At 45.8% G+C, this 19,817-nt stretch overlaps 2 protein-coding genes across 2 annotated transcripts in view; both read right to left on the bottom strand.

Moving 5' to 3' along the window:
* lims1 (LIM and senescent cell antigen-like domains 1) overlaps positions 1-355 on the bottom strand; it is a 9,086-nt gene extending 8,731 nt beyond the window's left edge. The window contains exon 1 of the mRNA XM_080546384.1: positions 212-355. Within this exon, the coding sequence (XP_080402510.1) occupies positions 212-240 (29 nt within the window). The 5' untranslated portion in view covers positions 241-355. The remainder of the gene's footprint in view (positions 1-211) is intronic.
* Positions 356-10,090: 9,735 nt separating this feature from the next.
* On the bottom strand, positions 10,091-19,490 carry tgfbrap1 (transforming growth factor, beta receptor associated protein 1; the record flags this gene model as incomplete). The annotated part of the gene is made up of 12 exons (XM_080546739.1): positions 19,393-19,490; positions 18,029-18,742; positions 17,545-17,739; positions 17,127-17,281; positions 16,219-16,301; positions 15,407-15,748; positions 13,878-13,935; positions 13,122-13,265; positions 12,638-12,784; positions 12,132-12,291; positions 10,896-11,362; positions 10,091-10,279 (listed from the first exon to the last, which is right to left on the bottom strand). Exons 2-12 carry the CDS (start codon positions 18,723-18,725, stop codon positions 10,091-10,093), a joined length of 2,637 nt encoding a protein of 878 aa, XP_080402865.1. The 5' UTR covers positions 18,726-18,742; positions 19,393-19,490.
* Positions 19,491-19,817: the final 327 nt, after the last annotated feature.

Genomic DNA, 19,817 nt, shown 5'->3' on the forward strand with positions numbered 1-19,817 from the left:
GTAAATGGGTCTAAAGATGTGTCGATCACACTTGTTAAGACTAGCTGAAAAGAGATAAAGACTTTTGGGTGTCAACATCCTTAACTTTAGATTTGAACTTTTTCTGAGAGAGAAAAAGCCAACTAGAAAAACAGAAGCCTAGCTTAGCCACATAGGCTAGCTGACCAGCTTCTCAGACATTGTTGAATGTTTCCAGATTCCTCCAGCTTACCTGCCCGTCATCTCAGCCACCCCCAGCATCCCCTCTCAACACCACAATTTCGGAAATCTTTTTGCTTGTCGGCTCTTTCCCAGTGTCTTCAGATGAAGTGGCGAACGTGGGTGAATCGATTGCTAGCAAAGTAGAGGGAGCTTGCTATGTGTTTTTCCTCCTACGAGTCTTAGCGGAACCACCCTTTCCCCTGGAAGGGAGTGTTGTAAAGTTGAAGGGAGTGTCGTAAAGTTGCAGACTAGCGGGTGGGACGAAGCGAAGCGTGCGTTCGTAAAATTGCTCTGAGAGCGCCGAAGCGCGCACTGGGTTCAACATCATAAAGCGACTAAGTAATTTGATTGGACAAGAGGCGTTCCATGAGTGCTGATCAGATTTCTACAGCGTATTTACGAACGCAGCCGAAGCGATGATCTCTGTTAGAATTCCAATTACCTCCATCTACCATCTACTTTGTTCTGATTGCTTAGGCACTATCTATGAAACTATAGGCTATTTTTGCAAAACTCTACACACTACAACCACAACACCTTACACCAAACCAGCAAAACATTATATATATCTTGCCAAAGCAAACAATTCTTGCAAAACTCTTCAAATTCTGTTTGTGGTTCAGTTGTGGTTTTGTGTCAATACAATAGGCTACACACAAACCATCATTTGAATAAGCACACAAAGCACCAACCAACACTAAGCACAAACACACAGGTGTGTGTAAAGTATGAATGTGTATTCAGAACATAACACACTATCAATACAAATAAGGTGACTTTTTTACGGTAACACGTTCTCCCATAGCCAGTACTGGTTATGTAAAATAATAAGCTTTCTAAAGCATTCGACTTGGTATTTGATAATGATTGCATCTTGAATAAATATTCATGTAGGAGTGTGGGAATGTCATTTGGACTTTGTCTGCTGCGCTGTGCAGTGTGTGTGTGTGTGTGTGTGTGTGTGTGTGTGTGTGTGTGTGTGTGTGTGTGTGTGTGTGTGTGTGTGTGTGTGTGTGTGTGTGTCTGTGCCTGTGTGTGTCTGTGTGTGTGCATTTTTTGTCTTTACACTTTGACGTTGCCACCATAGATGTCATCATGCCTGCAATCTGTGTCTAGGTCTCATACCATGCATTGCTACTCAGATGCCTATCACCATCAGCTAGATAGGTCATGCCAGGTCATGGCAGATGGCACAAATCAATGGCATTATACCCATAAAGGACAGTCATAACAGAAAATCCTAGACATTAGTACTACATTTCATCGTATTAGTAGTCACACACACACACATCCTATGGTCAATTGCCACTGTCTCAGTTCAGCAAGAGCATTCATTTAAGAGTTATCATAACTTCGTAATAATCAGACCTTGATCTTATCAAACTCTCTCAAAACAGTGTTTTTCATGTCTCTTCCCACGAACAAACTAATAACACACAGTACACAACACACAACCGAAGGAACCTACCTTTCTGGTTTCAACCGCAGGTGTATGTGTGTGTGTGTGTGTGTGTGTGTGTGTGTGTGTGTGTGTGTGTGTGTGTGTGTGTGTGCTGTCTCAGGACAGGGCGTGCCACGCCTCCCTCCCTACCTCCCAAGATAAGGATTACTTTATCCTTCAGGACAGACATAGTAGGGTGGGAGAGAGAGAGAGACAGAGAAAATGGTGTCTCTGTTATAGCTCATCATTTCCAGAATATTCTACAATCCCACGCCTGCCAATTTTGGGCCATCGGATGGTGAGATTACTAGCTCCATACTCGGATTTTTGCATGCTTTGAATAATAATAGTGAATGTTGCTTTTCATCATTGTTTTTGACCATTTCTTTATATAGACTAATTTATTGTTGAATAATATCCCTGAATGATCCCACAAGGATAGGTAGTACTGTATCCTTCTACTGTAGCTTAGGCTGTTTTATATGAGGCGTTAAACATTGAAATATATCAGAAAATATGTCTATTTTCAAATGGTGCTCTCCTAATAATGTAATCCTAATTCCTGTAACTTTTGTTTGAAAGAGTGCTTATGACAGTGCTTATAGCTTTGTTAGCACATGGTTCTCGAATAGTCATGGTTAGAATTACTCAAGTTAGGGCAGTGAGAGAGCTTGACAATGCCGCCTAATCAAAAATGATCTAGCATGCCACACCTAATTAAGTCATGTACAGATGATCATAAAAAAGATTGCCATGCATGTTTATCAGTTACCTGGTATGTGGTTTTGGTTAACTTTCAGGACGCACAGGTATGTCTGGGGCCACAGGTATGTCTGTGTGGTGTGGTGATAGACAAAATGATAATGTCTACATTCCATTTTCTTTTTCTTCGAAGACAGATCCGATCATCCCCTCATATTCTACAATGGCTTACTCTTTCGTCCACAAGTCCACAAAAACTGGTAACATAACTACTATATTTATACCCCCACTACTATAGCCTAGTATACAGTATATACTATATTGTGTACTCTTTCACACACACACACACACACACACACACACACACACACTCACACACACACACACACACACACACACACACACACACACTAAATTACTTCTATATTATCGTGAGCTTAGAATTATAAGGTTCTATCTCCGTTTAGGGTAGTTCAGAGATATTGAGCGTCAACGTTTTCACATTCCATTATGTTTTGTGAGATGGAATCTTTGTATTTTATTAATTACTAACTAAAAAATGTCAACATTTTAAAAATAACACCACACAGGCATTAATAAACACCTAATGAATCAGTTTATGTAAAAAACTCAATTTTGACCAAAAATGGAGATAGAACCTTATAATTCTAACGTCACGTTATGTCCTGGTATTCCAGAGACGAAGGTGGTGAGCCCCAGTCAGGCCATCGCTGACGGCAACAGGAGAAATACCAGCCTACTGAGCGACAAGAGCTGGATCAGAAAGGACCCAGATGAGGATGAGCCAGTCGAGTCAGTCTGCCACACACAATCACCTGCACAACAGATGCATGCACATACACACACACACACACACACACACACACACACACACACACACACACACATACACACACACACACACACACACACACACACATGCATCCACACTCACATAGACACACACACACATGCATCCACACTCACACACACACACACACACACACACACACACACATGCATCCACACTCACACACAAGGATGCATACATACTAACACACCCCACTGTACTCCTTCTTTCATTCTTTTTCATTTGAAGTCGGGACCCAAACTTTGGCAGAGCAGTTCTCAGCAAGCTCAAAGATACTGCCAATGTTGACAGGTAAAAGCTACATGCAGACACCTAGCGGGCAAGATAAAAGACAGTATTACTGTACGATTCTCTTTAGAAACTAAAACTAAAACTACATTTCCCTCTCTCTGTTCGATGACGACCAGAGAAGAGAAGAGTCTGCCCAGCCCTGCTAGCGACAGCACCTCTGTCAATGATCTCAGCAACAGGTTCTGTTCACATACCCAGCAGCTTGCTATTCAGATGAGGGATTTTATTTATGTATCTATTACTTAATAACTATCTATTACTATTATTTGACAGGGACAATGTACAACAAAACATACAAAACCAATCTGCATTGTATCAGATAGCTACACAGCTCATTTTCATATTATTGCATCTTACAATATTATGCATTCAGTGTAACCATAACTTACACATGTCATTTCTCCATTGTGCCTGTGGCGTTCTCAGGTTGGGCGGGAGCCAGGAGCAGATTTCCAATGCCAGGTCAGTGATTTGCTTTCCCTACGTGATATTGGTATATTTATGTACATCGTCATATGTTTGTGTGCTGTTGCTATGATTCTGCTTAACACACACTGCGTCTGCTGTCAGTGCAAGCTGGCAAGAAGTAGACAGATGGTCCTGTCCTGTTCACCTGTCACTTAGCCTTCTCTCTCACTATTTACTATCTTTGTTTTCCTGCATTTGTTTACGTGACCTCAGCCCGCCCCCTCTCCCCAAGACTGTGACCTTTGGCAAAAGGTACGTTTGTTCTAGCCTACGTTCAAATGCAAATAAACTATTATCATAGCTAAACAGAGAGGAAGAAAACACTGTGATCTTTTAGCAGAGGGACCCAACATCATTCTAACCACGTCCCTAATTCAACTCCATACCTGTCTTCTCTCTTCCCCAAGCTTCACCTCAAAGTCCACTAACGACAGCAAGACATCTAAGACCATAGGCAGCAGCACCCCACCCTCCGCTAAGTAAGCCCAAGGAAAACTCTATTGTCCTGTCGTGGTCTTGCTTGGCCTATAGGCCTACTTTACTGTATACACACTAAAACAGGTTTTACAGCACAACATCTTGTTTCATTCTCGTGTGTTGTTTTAGACCTCCCCTGGCGAAGAAGAGTCCGTCTTTGTCCAACTTCACTGCCAGAGTCTTCTCCTCCAAGAATATTAGATCCACTGCCACAAAAGTCCGCCTCAACCCTTCCACCTTCATCCTGTACAGCAGTCCCATTCCTATGCATTATTCCTACCTCATCATTAGATAAAAACATTGTTGCTTGATTCAATCAAATGATCGATATACAAATACGGCTTACTGTATATCTGGGGTTTAATAGTGTTGGATTGACTCACAAATACTTGAGAGAAACATGTTGATTGACACTGAAAGGAGACACTGCCAAATCAAAAGCAAAAATCAAAAGCAAAATCACTGGACAACATTATTATTGTGTTTTTTGTTTCACCAGCCACTCTTCTCCAGGCACTCAGACTGAGGTTGCCATGGTGGCAAACCAAAAAAAAACACAAAAAGAGGTTGCCATGGTGGACCCTGAGATATCTCCTAAAGTGGACACCAACAGGTGAGTCAGCGGTCTATCATCAGGCATCTATTACTACAAGGTCTGAGGCTGCTAAAAACACATCATACAGGGTGTTTACAATAGTTATTGTCTGTCTGTTCACAAACTCTCTTCTCTTCAAAACATTAGTAGCAGCATCACAACTCACACCACCCAGGAGGTTGTACCACCTACCAACTCTGTCACCACAGAGACAACTCCAACCACGGAGTCCACCACTCTTCCCACCATCGAGTCAAGGTAACGCCTATTGTCTAATCTCTCCTAATGCCAAACCATAGCAACCTTAGCAAGCCTGAAAACTCCAGGTAAAGACATCCAACACCACTGTTCCACTTCAGTTAAGTTAACCTGAAATGACTCAATGAAGGTGCCAATTAGGCTTTAACCTGAGAGCTGGGAGTGGTTGGTGAAAACGCTTGGAAGAGGAATAGCAAGTTCTGTCATGTGGAATTGACAATTTAGATAAAGTTCACACACCCGGCTCATGATACATTAAATGATGCATTAAAATGACCCAGTACAAGCTATACTTGTGAATGCTAAATGCAAATGACAATCCTAAAGAGATGGTTTTGAAGATTGAAGATATCAGTAAGTATTGTAGTTATTGCATCATTGTTATTTTTCCCCAGCAAAATGGATTGAGTTTATCCCGTTTTTCTCCCTCCCCATCAGACCCAGCATCGACACGGACCTCCTTGTCACTGTCTCCCTCACACCGGACCAGACTGTCCACTCCACCCTCACCAGGTCAGGCTGATGTTGCGGAACCACAATCATATACAGTTGACAGAACGTTGATTAGACTTACAGTTAATATTAGTCTACATGGACATTTTAGAAAATCTTGTAAATCAACTATTTTTGTTTTATGTTATATTCTCCAATAAAATGTGCACTGGTGTCGATGCTCAGTATCTCTGTTCCTATATTCCTAATCTCTCTCTTCCTGCCCCATCTCTGCCCTTCGTCCTGCAGACGTGTCTCTGAGAAAGGTGTGTGTTCATACTGCTGTAAACCCGTCCATGGTGGGGCCACGATGATCCTAGATGATCAGGATCTCCATATCTACAGCCACGCCTCCTGCTTCAAGGTGAACAGGCATGTGCCACATCTCCTGGACATTCTGCTACAGTGTCTGCTTTGGCATTAGCTTGTTAGATGTGTGTGTGTGTGTGTCACATGATTCTGATGATATCTGTTTCTGTCTCTGTCTTCGTCTCCTCTACCTTCCTGTCCCTCCCTCCCTCATCCCTCTCCTTCCTCATCCCTCCCTCATCCCTCTCCTTCCCCCCTTCCTCATCCCTCTCCTTCTTCATCCCTCCCTCCCTCCCCTCCCCTGTCCCTCCCTCATGCCTCTCCTTCCCCGATTCCTCATCCCTCTCCTTCCTCCCTCCCCTCCCCTGTCCCTCCTTGTCTCTCTGGCCAGTGTGAGGTGTGCCACTGCCCCCTAGGGGACATGAAGGCAGGAGACAGCATGTGGATCCACAGAGGGAAAGTCAACTGCAAGGGCTGCTTCAACACAACCAGGGGTAATAACCATGATGATGATGATGATGATGATGTTGATGATGATGATTATATGAGTTGTTCTAGACACTGTGCCTCTGCTAAACTAAACGTTTGTTTTCATTGTGTTTTTACTAAAGTTTCATTGTTTTCTTTACAGAAAAGTGGCGTTGCTAAGAGTATCGCTTGGACAACAAACAATAATGTGTTACTTGAAATCAGAAGATTAATCCTGATTATAATGTAACCAAATGTACTGAAATGTTGCTTGTGCTGTATCTATTATCTTACAAAGCATTTTGAAAATATATGACACAATCAAAGTAATCATATTAGTGTGTAACACTGTATTACTCTGTCTGCAGCCTTGCCCAAAACTATCCTATAGGCTACGAACTAGCAAACAGCATCAATTAAACTACGGTATAAAAGTTCCACGACATATCCCAGCATAGTCAATTAAACTATTTTACAAATTGGCAAATGACGCAGGTTATTTCTAGGCTGTAATAATGTGTTGAGTCAGACAGCCACTACACACACACATTACCACACAGGTAGTCATGGTAGCATACAGGTAGTCATGTTTATTAAAATGGACGTCTTTACAGTTTGTACATTCCACCTACATTGACATTGATTTACAAAGCAACAAACAGTTATAAATACAGTATATACATACCAGTATCTATATATTTATAAAATACACCAGTAAGGAGAGAGCAAGAGATAAAGAGAGAGAGAGAGAGAGAGAGAGAGAGACAAAGACACACTCTCTCACATTGTATCTTTTCACAAATAATGTTAATGTTGACGGAAGGGAGAAGGAGAGAAAAGCATCTGGTTTGTGCAGAGTTCACCCACTGTACTGTACGGGTGGTATGACAGGAGTCTAGAGAAGCGTCCATGACAAAGGCGCTAGAGACATATCAAGCCAGAGAGCTGTGATCTCACAAACACACACAGAGGGATTCACCGTCATCAGTTTAAAAGGTGAAACACCTTTGGCTTTCCAACTCTCTGTATCTGTCTGGATTTCATTCTCTATAGTCAGGTACTGTAGCTGTTCTGTCCATCGGGCAGTGAATTCATGAAGCTGTTTTCGCTGCAGTATTCAATTACAATTTCACAGGTTCATTTTGCATGATACAACATTGACATGATCAGAGGTGTGCTAGACGCTTGGTACGCTGGGATAGCAGTGTACTGGAGTGACTGAAGTCACTAATCTCACATATCTAAAAAGAGTTGGAGATCGATGAGACAGGGTATGATCTCAGTTTGAGTAATAATATCCCCAACTTGTACATTTTGACACGGCCAATCTTGGCAGGGGGGGGGGTGGAGTTACTGTCCTTAACGTATCCATAGCTAATAGGAACGCTTGACCTAACAGTGACCCGGACCAATCACTGTACATGGAGTCAGCCAATAGATACATTAATACTCAGCCACACCCACAAACATTCTACATACACTCAGAACAACACAAGTCAAATGACATTCTTTTTCAAGTATGTGGGACCAATTTCTTCTCTCGTAAAAAACTGTCAACAACCACTACTCTTCAATCACATGACATTACAAAATATACCCTCCAGAGCAGACCACGTGCAAATGGGAGAAATGGAGCACTTGCATTTACAACATGTATGGTTACTGTAGCTGTTCTATCCATCGGGCAGTGAATAAAGTCATACCCAATGGGCTGACTTTACTCTGATAAATGCAGTTGCAGTTTGATTATGCGGAGGGCTTGAATCGAAGGCAAGGCTTTTCTTGACCAGGGCGCTATCTATCTCCAAAGAGCATGAGACACACGAGACCATGACAAGCATGTTGTGCAGTACTGCAGTTAGCCTAGCATTCACCAACAGAGAAACAAACCAGATTTGTATACTAGAGAGAAAAACAAGGCATGAGAAGCGTTCACTGGATGTAGAAAAGTTGTTCTGATATAGCCTGTGCTAGTCAAGGGTATATTGCAAAAATGCGTCAAAGTTTGATATGTTCACACATCTAAAAATTCAAAGATTTGTTTTTAACTGAAAAATCAACGGTTGTGGTCTTAGGAGTTTGCTGATTTTGCAAGCATGCGAGAAGACACACACGACCACTTAGAACTAGTAATTGTATTGTAATGTATTTCCCTTTCTATGTTCCCAATGTGGTCCTTAGCACGAAAGTCAAACAGCTTTCACATCCGATTTTAAATAACCGGAAGAAAAAAGATGACTTGCATAATTTAATGCTTCCCTGTAAATGAATATGTTCTGATATGGTCTGATTCCTCCATGTGTTCGACCCACAATCACACTGTTCACGGACCTCTCTCTCTCTCTAACCTGACAATGCTGTACATAGCTCTGGTTTGGGAGACGTTACAGCACAGTCCTCCTGTTTATGCATCTCACATGAATGGACCCGACCAGCGCTGAAACAAACCAACATCCATACTAGGTTAATCTTGCTTAATAAACATGTCGTTATGGTAACAGATCACTTACGGAAAAAACAAGTGAACAATCCTGTCCATTGCCTGCCTTGTAGGCAGAGTCGTTATTGGGGTAGTGTGTAAAACAACGCAGGGGACCCGAGTAGAAAGGTTAGTGTACATCCCAGAGCGTGAAGCAGAGGGATGAGCACACAGTTCAGATCATCCATCCCGTGAACAGAGCAGCTGGACTGTGCCATCAAGTCTTTTTAGGGTCTCAGATATCCAATCAGATCCCACAGGAGCCACTGTGATGGAGGAGATCCATGTTCTGATAGGTCAGACGTGTTAGTCAGACCCTTCCTATTGGATTGGCTGAAGCCCATTTCCTGCTTTAGAACTGTATCAGGACAAACACAGCGGGACAGGACTGCATCTCCAGGGAGGGGGTGTAAGCACAGGACTAGCATAGTGCTGGACCAACACAGGTCCTGGGTTTCACTTTCAAATTAATTTCAAAGTTTCTATTTAGTTTTGAATGTAAATTAAGTGTTAGTTTCTGGATGTGTGTTTTTTGGGGGGGTTTGTTTGTTTTACCTTCATTCACAATTCACAGTCTATCAGGCAGTCTCAGTGGTGTGTTTGAACAGTGGCACTGAAATAAATAGCTGACACACACACACACAGACACAGACACACGCACGCTGACACACACACACACACTGACAGACACGCTGACACACACACACACACACACGCTGACACACACACACACACGCTGACACACACACACACATGCTGACACACACACACACACACACACACACACACACACGCTGACACACACGCTGACACACACACACACGAAACGTGTGAGCAGCTCTATGCTCTGTGTTCAGAGGTTAGCTCCACAGTCGCATCAACTGACCCCGGCCCACTGAAGCCATGTGCTTTGATTCCCCCTCCCCCCCCGGCCCCCCACCATCTTTTGTGATCCACGTATACACAGTCTGAGCTGCTGCTTGGCTCCACCCACCACCACCACGCTGGCCCCGGGCGGCGCTTGGGGTGGGCGTGGTCTCATGTATGGTTACTGGTATTGGTTAGTGGTCTGTTGGGAGGCGAGTCTCTGACCCTCTGGGCGGCACAGTGTGTGTGGACGGGTACCCCCCCTGGGAGACACACGCAGTCGGGCTCGCTGAAGGTGTTGTGGCACAGGTGGCATCCCTTCTTCTCCGAAACGACTACGGGGCTTCTCCGCTGCTTCAGCTGACAGAGGGGGGGGGAGACGAGACACACTATGGGCTTACTCACCTCTCTCTTACTCATATCACTCTTACTCATCTCACTCTTACTCACCTCTCTCTTACTCATCTCACTCTTACTCACCTCACTCTTACTCACCTCTCTCTTACTCACCTCACTCTTACTCACCTCACTCTTACTCACCTCACTCTTACTCACCTCACTCTTACTCACCTCACTCTTACTCACCTCACTCTTACTCACCTCACTCTTACTCACCTCACTCTTACTCACCTCACTCTTACTCGCCTCACTCTTACTCACCTCACTCTTACTCGCCTCACTCTTACTCGCCTCACTCTTACTCGCCTCACTCTTACTCGCCTCACTCTTACTCGCCTCACTCTTACTCGCCTCACTCTTACTCGCCTTACTCTTACTCACCTCACTCTTCTCACTCTTACTCACCTCACTCTTACTCACCTCACTCTTACTCACCTCACTCTTACTCTTACTCACCTCACCTCCATAAGGCAGCAACACTGTTTTAATCACTCAATTCCTGGGTGTTAAACTAGGACGTGTATGTGCGGGAGTGAGTGGGAGTGTTAGTGTGTGTGGTACGTGTGTCTGTTCTCACCCTGTCGTGCTGCAGCTGCAGGTTCTCGGAGCGGGCCAGCCCCAGGGCCACCTGGGAGGTCCTGCAGGCGTGCATGCTGGTCCTCACGGCGCGGCCCAGGAAGGGCCGCAGCAGCTGCAGCGACCAGCCCTCGGGGAGCATGCTTAGCACGCGCACCGTGTCAAACACCTCCCCGTGGCGGTTCAGCAGATCCACCGCCGCCATCTCCAGCTCCCCCCCGCCGTCGCCTGCCCCTCCCCCTGCCGGTACCGGTACGTCCCGGTCCAGATAGACGCCCAGCAGCAGGTGGAACAGGCGCCGTCGGTAGGCCGTGTCCCGTGATGAGGAGGCCCAGACGCAGTAGGCCTCGGCGGCGGGGAAGTCTTTGAGCTGGTGCACCAGGATGTGCAACGCCTTGTCGTGCTCCTCCAGCTTCCCGTGTAGCGTGGCACGCTCCAGTAACAGCAGCTCAGAGTCCTGGATCTTACCTGGGGAGGAGGGGAGGGGGCACACGATGACGACATCATAGATACTGTACCCCAGGGTCTTACCAGGGAGTGGGGGGGGGGGGGGGTGTAGTTATGATGTTATAGATACTTTACAGTTAAAATCAAAGAAATTCTCAACCTGCTGCATTTCAGAGGGTGTTGTTTGGTGTATTGTTTTGGTATGTTCTTACGTGCTATCCTCTGGGATGTACTGTCTGTACTTTTTACCCAAATAAAAATCAATCAATCAGAATATACCTTCACCTTGTCTTGGGGGTAAACAACAGAATGACAGAATGTCAGGAGCAGCTGTGACAGACAGAGAGCTGACCCAGGATAGACAGAGAGCTGACCCAGGATAGACAGAGAGCTGACCCAGGATAGACAGAGAGCTGACCCAGGATAGACAGAGAGCTGACCCAGGATAGACAGAGAGCTGACCCAGGACAGACAAAGAGCTGACCCAGGATAGACAGAGAGCTGACCCAGGACAGACAAAGAGCTGACCCAGGACAGACAGAGAGCTGACCCAGGATAGACAGAGAGCTGACCCAGGATAGACAGAGAGCTGACCCAGGATAGACAGAGAGCTGACCCAGGATAGACAGAGCTGACCCAGGACAGACAGAGAGCTGACCCAGGATAGACAGAGAGCTGACCCAGGATAGACAGAGAGCTGACCCAGGATAGACAGAGAGCTGACCCAGGACAGACAGAGAGCTGACCCAGGACAGACAAAGAGCTGACCCAGGATAGACAGAGAGCTCACCCAGGAGCAGCTGGACCCGGTACAGACTAGACTCCCTGAGCAGGCGCTGGAGCCTCTCCCTGGCTGTAGCCACCTGGTCGTCCATCCTGGGGGACTGGGAGAGGAGGGACAGGACCCTGTCCAGGTACAGCCTGGCCAGGTGTGTGTGGACCTCCTCCTTCTGCAGGGTACCCACCACCCAGAGAGGGAGGAAACAGGGAGAGATAGAGGCACAGCACGTCAGAGGGATGTTCACCAAAATAGAAATAAGGAGCAAATGGGCCTGTTTTTTCTTTTGGTTGGTTTTCTTTTAAACATTCTAATATTACCATTGTTTGAAATCACCCTTCACCAACTATTATAATTGTCATATTATGTCATTAACTGTCATGTGTTTGTCTTATATGGTTAGACACTTTGGCCTTCATGTGTCATTAGGACAATGAGATGGTGTGTGTGCTAGTGTCACACTGTTTCTGTTCCTACCTGGCTGATGTGTGCTAGTGTCACATTGTTTCTGTTCCTACCTGACTGCGTCTCTCCAACACCAGGTGTTCCAGGTAGAGCAGCAGGGCCTGGCTGTGTTTCTGCAGGTACGTGATGACGTCATCAGAGTTCAGCTGGTCCGATTGGTCCTTACTCACAGGCCTCTTGGTGAAGATCTGGACCCCTATCTGTGAGACAGATCAAAACCCCTTCATACCATCCATCACTACAACGCACTCACCGCTTGCATGGTAGCTTGTGCTGCTCCTAATTTCTCAACAGTTGAGAGTAATTACGCTACATACAAAGTGCTCCTCAGAAATAGGAAACTTGGAAATGTTTGACTCGGCAACCAATAGGGAGCTCTAAGCAAAAATCTGATGCTGAATCCTGGTGGGAAGCGGAGTTTCAGAGGACCACTTGAACACACCATTACTTGAGAAAGTAGAGATTCGTCAACATGGATAGGCAGAGAATGACTGATAGAGAACAATGGCAGCAGTCAGACACACGCTGGGTACGTACCCTCTGGTCCCTCTGCAAGGCCCAGTCTGCATACTTCCAAACCATGTCCAGGTTGGAGCAGAAACTCAGGAAGTCCACGATGTACTCATACAGGTCAGACCTGGTGGAGTCCGCAAGGTCCCCGTCCACCACACGCACCCATAACTGAGGAGAGGTGAGATGAGAGGAGGGGAGGAGAAGAGGAGAGATTGTTCGTGACAGTGTTATGACCTAAGGTCGGGTATACCATTGCAGGAACTGCTGACCAGAACAGACCAACAGCACATTGTTTTTCTTTTTAAACCACACTATTTTAGCTTTTTTGGGGGGGAACTTAGTTTTTATTTCAGTTTCAGCAACTTGTACAATCATGTCATGTTTTGTCTACAATTTTTTCCATTCTTTTAGCTGTACACATATGGTCCATGGATGTGGTTCAAAGCAAGACACACAAAGCAAAAAAGAGCGATCAACAAAAACATTGAGATACTATTTTAGCTTTTTAAACCATAACACTGTTTTTTATTATTATTTTTAAATGACTGGATAGGCACTACATTTTATAAACACTGCTATGTCTGTCTGTTTTTATTGTATGTATTAATGTATGTGACCTATGTGTGTTTTTAATGTGGAACTGTATTCTTGAGCTGCACTTCTGCCTGTCGAAGGAGAATTTCTGTCACTGTGTGACAGACAATAAAGCTATCTTGAATCTTGAATCTTGAATCTTGAATCTTGAATCTTGAATCTTGAATCTTGAATCTTGAATCTTACCTGCACAGCTGCAGAGTCCTGCCCATTGTAACGGTAGAGCAGTCCCAAGGCAAAATACCTAGTGGGCAGATGAACAAACAACAACACAGTATCTTAGTATCTGTCTAACATGTTCATCTAGGGGTCTCATCTCATTTCCAAAAACAGGTACGGCAAAGAACGCTAGGCTATTTATGTGTCATTATTATCATATGATAATATTCCACTTGTTTCATACTATCTCTCTAGAGGGCTGCAAACTAGGGATGCACCGAAATGAAAATTCTTGGCCGAGGCCGAAGCCGAATTTAAGGAAACACTTGGCCGAATACCGAATACCGAATGTGTATCGGCAGTTTTTAATTTGATCATTGCATAAACTAAATACATTTTGCTTTTTATTCATGCTTCTCAAAGAAAGAAATTGAGATTGAAAAAAAAGAACTTTTATATATAACTTATTATAACTAATTATCGTGGGATTTAATCTCTACTGCTTTCCAGGGTTCAAGTTAATGATATTCATGATTTGTCTCTACATAGGCTTCAGAAAGTATTTAGACCCCTTCACTTTTTTCACATTTTTGAATAGATTTGCCATCAATCCACACACACTACCCCATAATCTAAGTAAAAACGTTTTTTAATGTTTGCAAATGTATTAAAATGTAAATACAGAAATACCTCATGTACATAAGTATTCAGACCCTTTGTCACTCTTAAAATAGGTCAAATGCTAAATGTCTTCAACAAGTCATTCAACAAGTTGAATTGAGTCCACCTGAGTGTAAGGATAATAGTTCATGTTATTTCAGAATGAATATCTTTTGTTTTTATAGTCTCTGGTTTGCATAGAAACCACCGCATGATACAGCTGCATGTCATAAACTCGTGTAGAACAGCTGGGAGTCTGAATATGTTTTCAACAAGGCAACAACTCTGCTTCTCACTCCAATTTTAAATTGAGCTACGACTGCTAAGCTAACTAGCTAGATGAGTGTAAGGTTGCGTTCGTAAAGTCGCTCTGAGAGCGCTGGAGCGCACACTGGGCCCGACGTCATAGAGAAACCGAGTCATTTGATTGGACGAGAGGCATTCCACGAGTGCTGATCGGATTTCCTGAGTGAATTTACGAACGCAGCCAGTTTTGAAAGCCTGTTGAGAGTTATATTTAATTGTATTGCGTCATCAAAACACGGCCACTATTCGGTGATAAACATTCGGTGTTTTCACACATTCGGCCGAATACCGAATGTGCTTTATTTTGCGATATTCGGCCGAATACATTCGGTGGCCGAATGTTCGGTGCATCCCTACTGCAAACGTAACAGAAATATTGCTTTTATAGCCATAGGACATCGATTTTTCGACGGAATTCCTATTTGCGAACTTGAGAGACGATTGAGGCGGAGCGTGTGATTTCCCGAGTGCGCAAAGTCCGCAAACACCTATACACCTCTTGATTAGGTGCCAGCTGTTTTTCCTGACCATGTTAACCTGGCCAGGGGAAAAAAACTCCTGACATAACTGCCTGGCTTTGAGGTACCCACTTGTGGTATTTCTCTAGCCAGGGGGCGCTGTCGGCCAGCAGGCAAGCGTTGTCGGAGGCCAGCAGGTCCAGCAGGCTGTCGTGGTCCTGCTCGGCGTAGAGCTTCAGCAGGGCCGTGTCCACATCCTCCCTGCAGCCGTTGGCCGCCTCCCTGCTCCTCTCCTCCCCCAGGTAGGTGATGAGGAACCTCTTGCAGCGCTGCACCTTCTCCTGGTCCCCCTGCGCCAGGTGGTTGAGGTCGGCGAACTCGTGGAGCGGCGGGTGGCAGCGCGTGAAGGACGAGGAGGCCGGCAGCAGCAGAGGGTAGAGGGAGATCAGCTCCCGCACGTCCAGCTGACCCTTCCTGGAAATTGGGGAAAGGGAGGTCAGGAAAGGCTTGAGGATTCTACAGGGTTGTGATAAGGCTCTTACACTGGAGATTGCGCCTCTCCTGCCATGCAGGATGCTTCTAAATCATGCATTTACCATCAAGGGAACAGACAGCGAGCTGTGGCAATTGATGCACATTGGCCTAACGTGTTGCAGACTAGTCTGAATATTAACAGGGGCTGTTTCAACATCGAGACTAGCACACCACTAGGAATGTATGGTTAATGTCTTGCTTCATTCTATGCAGTATTCTAGTGTGGATATTGGAACATAGCCAAAGAGTTATCTGGGGTCAGTGCCTTTGAGGGAGATGGGTACTAATGGGACAATTAACTGGTGCTGTAATTAAGGCTAATTACAATGTGATTCTCTATGAACAGCTACAGTAGGTGGCATTCATTCAGCAGAGTGGTTAATTACAGGAGTCAGAATCGCAATCCTCACCTGAAGTGTTCTTTCGCCTCTAAAAACTGAAGCTGTCCAAACTGGATGAATCCTGCCTGCTGGAAAATTCTTTTGTGCAATATCTGGAGAGGAGAATAGAAGGAGAGGAGGGAGACAATATGAGCCACAACTGAAATGTTCTACGTTTGATCATGAAGAACCTTCTTGTCGGTAAAATTATGTAATGGATCAAGCTTTTGAGGATCTGTGATCTTAAATGCATTGTTTCATCTCAGGATAGATTAGGTGTGCGGCAGACACGATTTGACAAGGAATAGAACTTCAACACGGGTCAGAATGAGTACTATATGATATATTTAGAACAACAGCAACGAGCTTCGTCAGCGTCCAGCATTCGACAATCACACTCTGGCCCAGGATGGTTTATACTCTCCCTGGGAGTCAGATAAGCATTGGATCACCGTTGTTACATCGTAATAATCAACATCAGCCAGCCTGACGCCAGCCTGCAAGACACCCAAGGCCGGTGCTTGTGCTGAATGCCAGTCAGACTGCCTGACGCAGAGACCATCTTCTAAACATGACAGACAACAGCTGAACAGTGTGATAGAGTAATGACGCACAGATCTATATTATAAAGAAATCCCACTAAGACCTAACAGTGAAATACTATCAAGATCTAACAATCAGGACAAAATCATCCCAGCAAGATCTGGAGGGAAGTGAAAGGGAATCACCAGAGCCGCTGCAGTAGGATAGAACACGGGACATTTTAACGAGACTCTAGGGAGCCTTGTCTCATGAAAAGATAGTGCTGAAACATTGCTGTCATTTTGTATAATTTCGGTTACTTTCACAGTCATACCATGTCTCACCATCAGTGCCCCCGTCAGAACATATCATTTGCATGAATAGAATACAAGAGTCAAACAGAATACAGTTGGTACCTGGAACTTGTCTTTGGGTATGTTTCTCCTGGCTCCCTCTGTGAGGGTGAGGGCCTCCTCTACTCTGTGGCTGGCTAGAAGGTCCTGGATCTGCCTCTCCAGGGGCAGGGGTACAAGCACGTACACTGCCTTAGTGGAGGCTAGCACCACCTTGCCTACATGGGCCGGGATAGGGACAGGTTACAATCTAACCCTCCAGAGCCACACACATGTGAGATAAGTAGACAGACAGACAGACAGACAGATAGACATACAGACAGTCTCTCTGTCTCTGTCTCTGTCTCTGTCTCTGTCTCTGTCTCTGTCTCTCTCTCTCTCTCAGTCTCTCTCTCTCTCTCTCTCTCTCTCTCTCAGTCTCTCTCTCTCTCGAAAGAATTGGGCAGCAGAGCAAATCATATAAGAAAGTGTGGGCTGGCACCTTCAAAGTCCTGCATGATGTGTCCGTCCCTGAAGGAGAGGGTCTGTTTGAGCTGCTGGTCCAGCATACTGTGGACGGTGACAAAGCCGTCATCCAGAGCCACCACGTAAGGGAAACACACAGCTGCTCCGATCACACTCTCCGACCAGTTGACTGGGGCACGCTGAGATACCCCCTCAGCGTTGGCAAACATCCCTGCAGTGGAAAGAAAGAAGCGGGGGAGAGGCGAGCCGGAGGGAGAGGGGGAGAAAGACAGCGAGTGAGACGTGATATTGATTCCTGGAACTTCCCTAACACCCTGCCTAAAAAAACACATTTTGGAGAATCACTCAGTGGATACAGTTGGACTGTTAGGCATTCAGCGCATATCTCTCTGGACTAATGTGTTAGTGAGGAGATCTGTTGAATGGGGACAAGAGCTGCCGTTGTTGTTGTTGTTGTTGTTGTTGTTGTTGTTGTTGTTGTTGTTGTTATAGTGACTCACCTAGGCCACCAGGGGCAGCCAAGAGGAACTCCTCCCTGCCGATCCTCTTGACGATGGGCTTCCTCTCCTCTCGGTCGTAGGGGAACAGGTCCTGGGAGGCTCCCGTGCTGTAGTTCAGGATCATGTACTGCGTAGCGAGAGCCAGGCACAGGAAGTAGCCGTCCAGGCTGACGGCGCAGGGCTGCTCGGGCGTGGTCACCTCTTTGACCAGCTGCACCCTGTCCTCGTACACCATGTAGATCTGCACCGTCCTCCGCTTGGAGGAGATCACCCCGATCTCCACGCAGAACGGGTCTCCGTTCACTGGGTTCTCGTTGACACAGAAGGCCGCCACACCTTTGATCTTGGCCCCGCTCCCGCACGAGGAGGGCACGGGCTCCAGCGTGCCCATGTCCACCACGGACACCATGGCGTCGCACAGGACAATGAGGCGCTCCAGCGCCGACGCGGCCTTCAGCTCCACGACGGGTTTCTTCAGGCCCAGGTACTTGTGCAGCAGTTTCTGGACGGAGTATGTCAGCCTCCCCTTGGCCGTGGTGACTTCCTCCAGCAGGAAGTGATGGATGAAGCAGTCGTTCGTGCCCACGTAGAGGTGTTTGCCGCAGCACTCGATGCACTCAATGTTGATGCGCCCCTTGTCACCCATCAGGAGCTCCCGCTCCACGGCAGGGACCAGCTCAAAGGCCTTGACACTCATCTCCACTCCGGCATCGACTACAAGAGAGGAGGGCAAGTGGACACAAGTAGACACTTAGAAACTTCTAAATAACATACCTACATATTATGATGGTGGTGTTGCAGCCTACGACTGCATCACAATTTCTACATGCTTTACAATCTATTAGTATTATTCATCATTCTATAAGTAAGCTTGCAAAAGGAGACTACAGGTAATTACCTACATATAGAAGGAACATGCTGTTTGCTTAGACACCAGGAAGTAACTAGAATGCCTGCTTTAGCCCATACCCACCCTGATGACTAGCTGGCTTAAGTATGTTGAGTATTTTATCAACAGCCAATCCAATGTACTATCATCCACCAGCTAGCTACCCAGAGCGACAGTAGCAAGGTGCCGCAGTGAAAAGCAATAAAAGCCAAGGACTCCATCATCTTCACCCTCATCCGAGAGCTATGTACTAGAAAGCATGGTTTCCTCTTGCGAAATGCCAGCCCTATATATTGAATCAGTCTTGGTAGTTAGCTATGACTAGCTCTCTGGCTAACATTAGCTGTAGCTATGTATGACTCAGGCTGGGGATGGGAGACATACATCGGTTCTGCAGTTTAGTTGACAGCAGCGCAACTCAGTTCCAAAGCCGTTCATGTCCGTATAAGGCAGCTGGAGGCAGTGTCATACCTACCTCACCAGCCGTGGGCACTGTGTCTGTAGAACTGATGGATGGAGTTATTACGACCTCCCGGCCTTTTCACAGCATAGCTCCTCTCCACTTCCCTGGTTCAGCTTGGCAGTAAGGGAGCTGTCAGCCGCCGCTACAGTGTCTGCCTATGACGAGGAGGCCATGGGAGGCTGTGCTTCCTGTTTACAACGGGGGCTTCAGGGCTCTGTTCAAGAATACGAAATGGTGATGTATGTTTTTCAAACAGATTCGGCTTGCCAGTACACTGTTGGCCGACTTTTGGAAGATGATGTTCGCATGAGACAACTGACTTTGGATCAGCTGACACTTTTTTCCCCCAGCGCCAGCCGGGAATGTAAGCAGGGAAGAGAAAACTGGAGAACTGACCCAAAATCAGCAAACGGAAATAGAAACCTCGAAGTCTGGAG

The sequence above is a fragment of the Nansenia antarctica genome (genome assembly GCF_963989245.1).
Source record: "Nansenia antarctica genome assembly, chromosome: 1".
NCBI lineage: Eukaryota > Metazoa > Chordata > Actinopteri > Argentiniformes > Microstomatidae > Nansenia > Nansenia antarctica.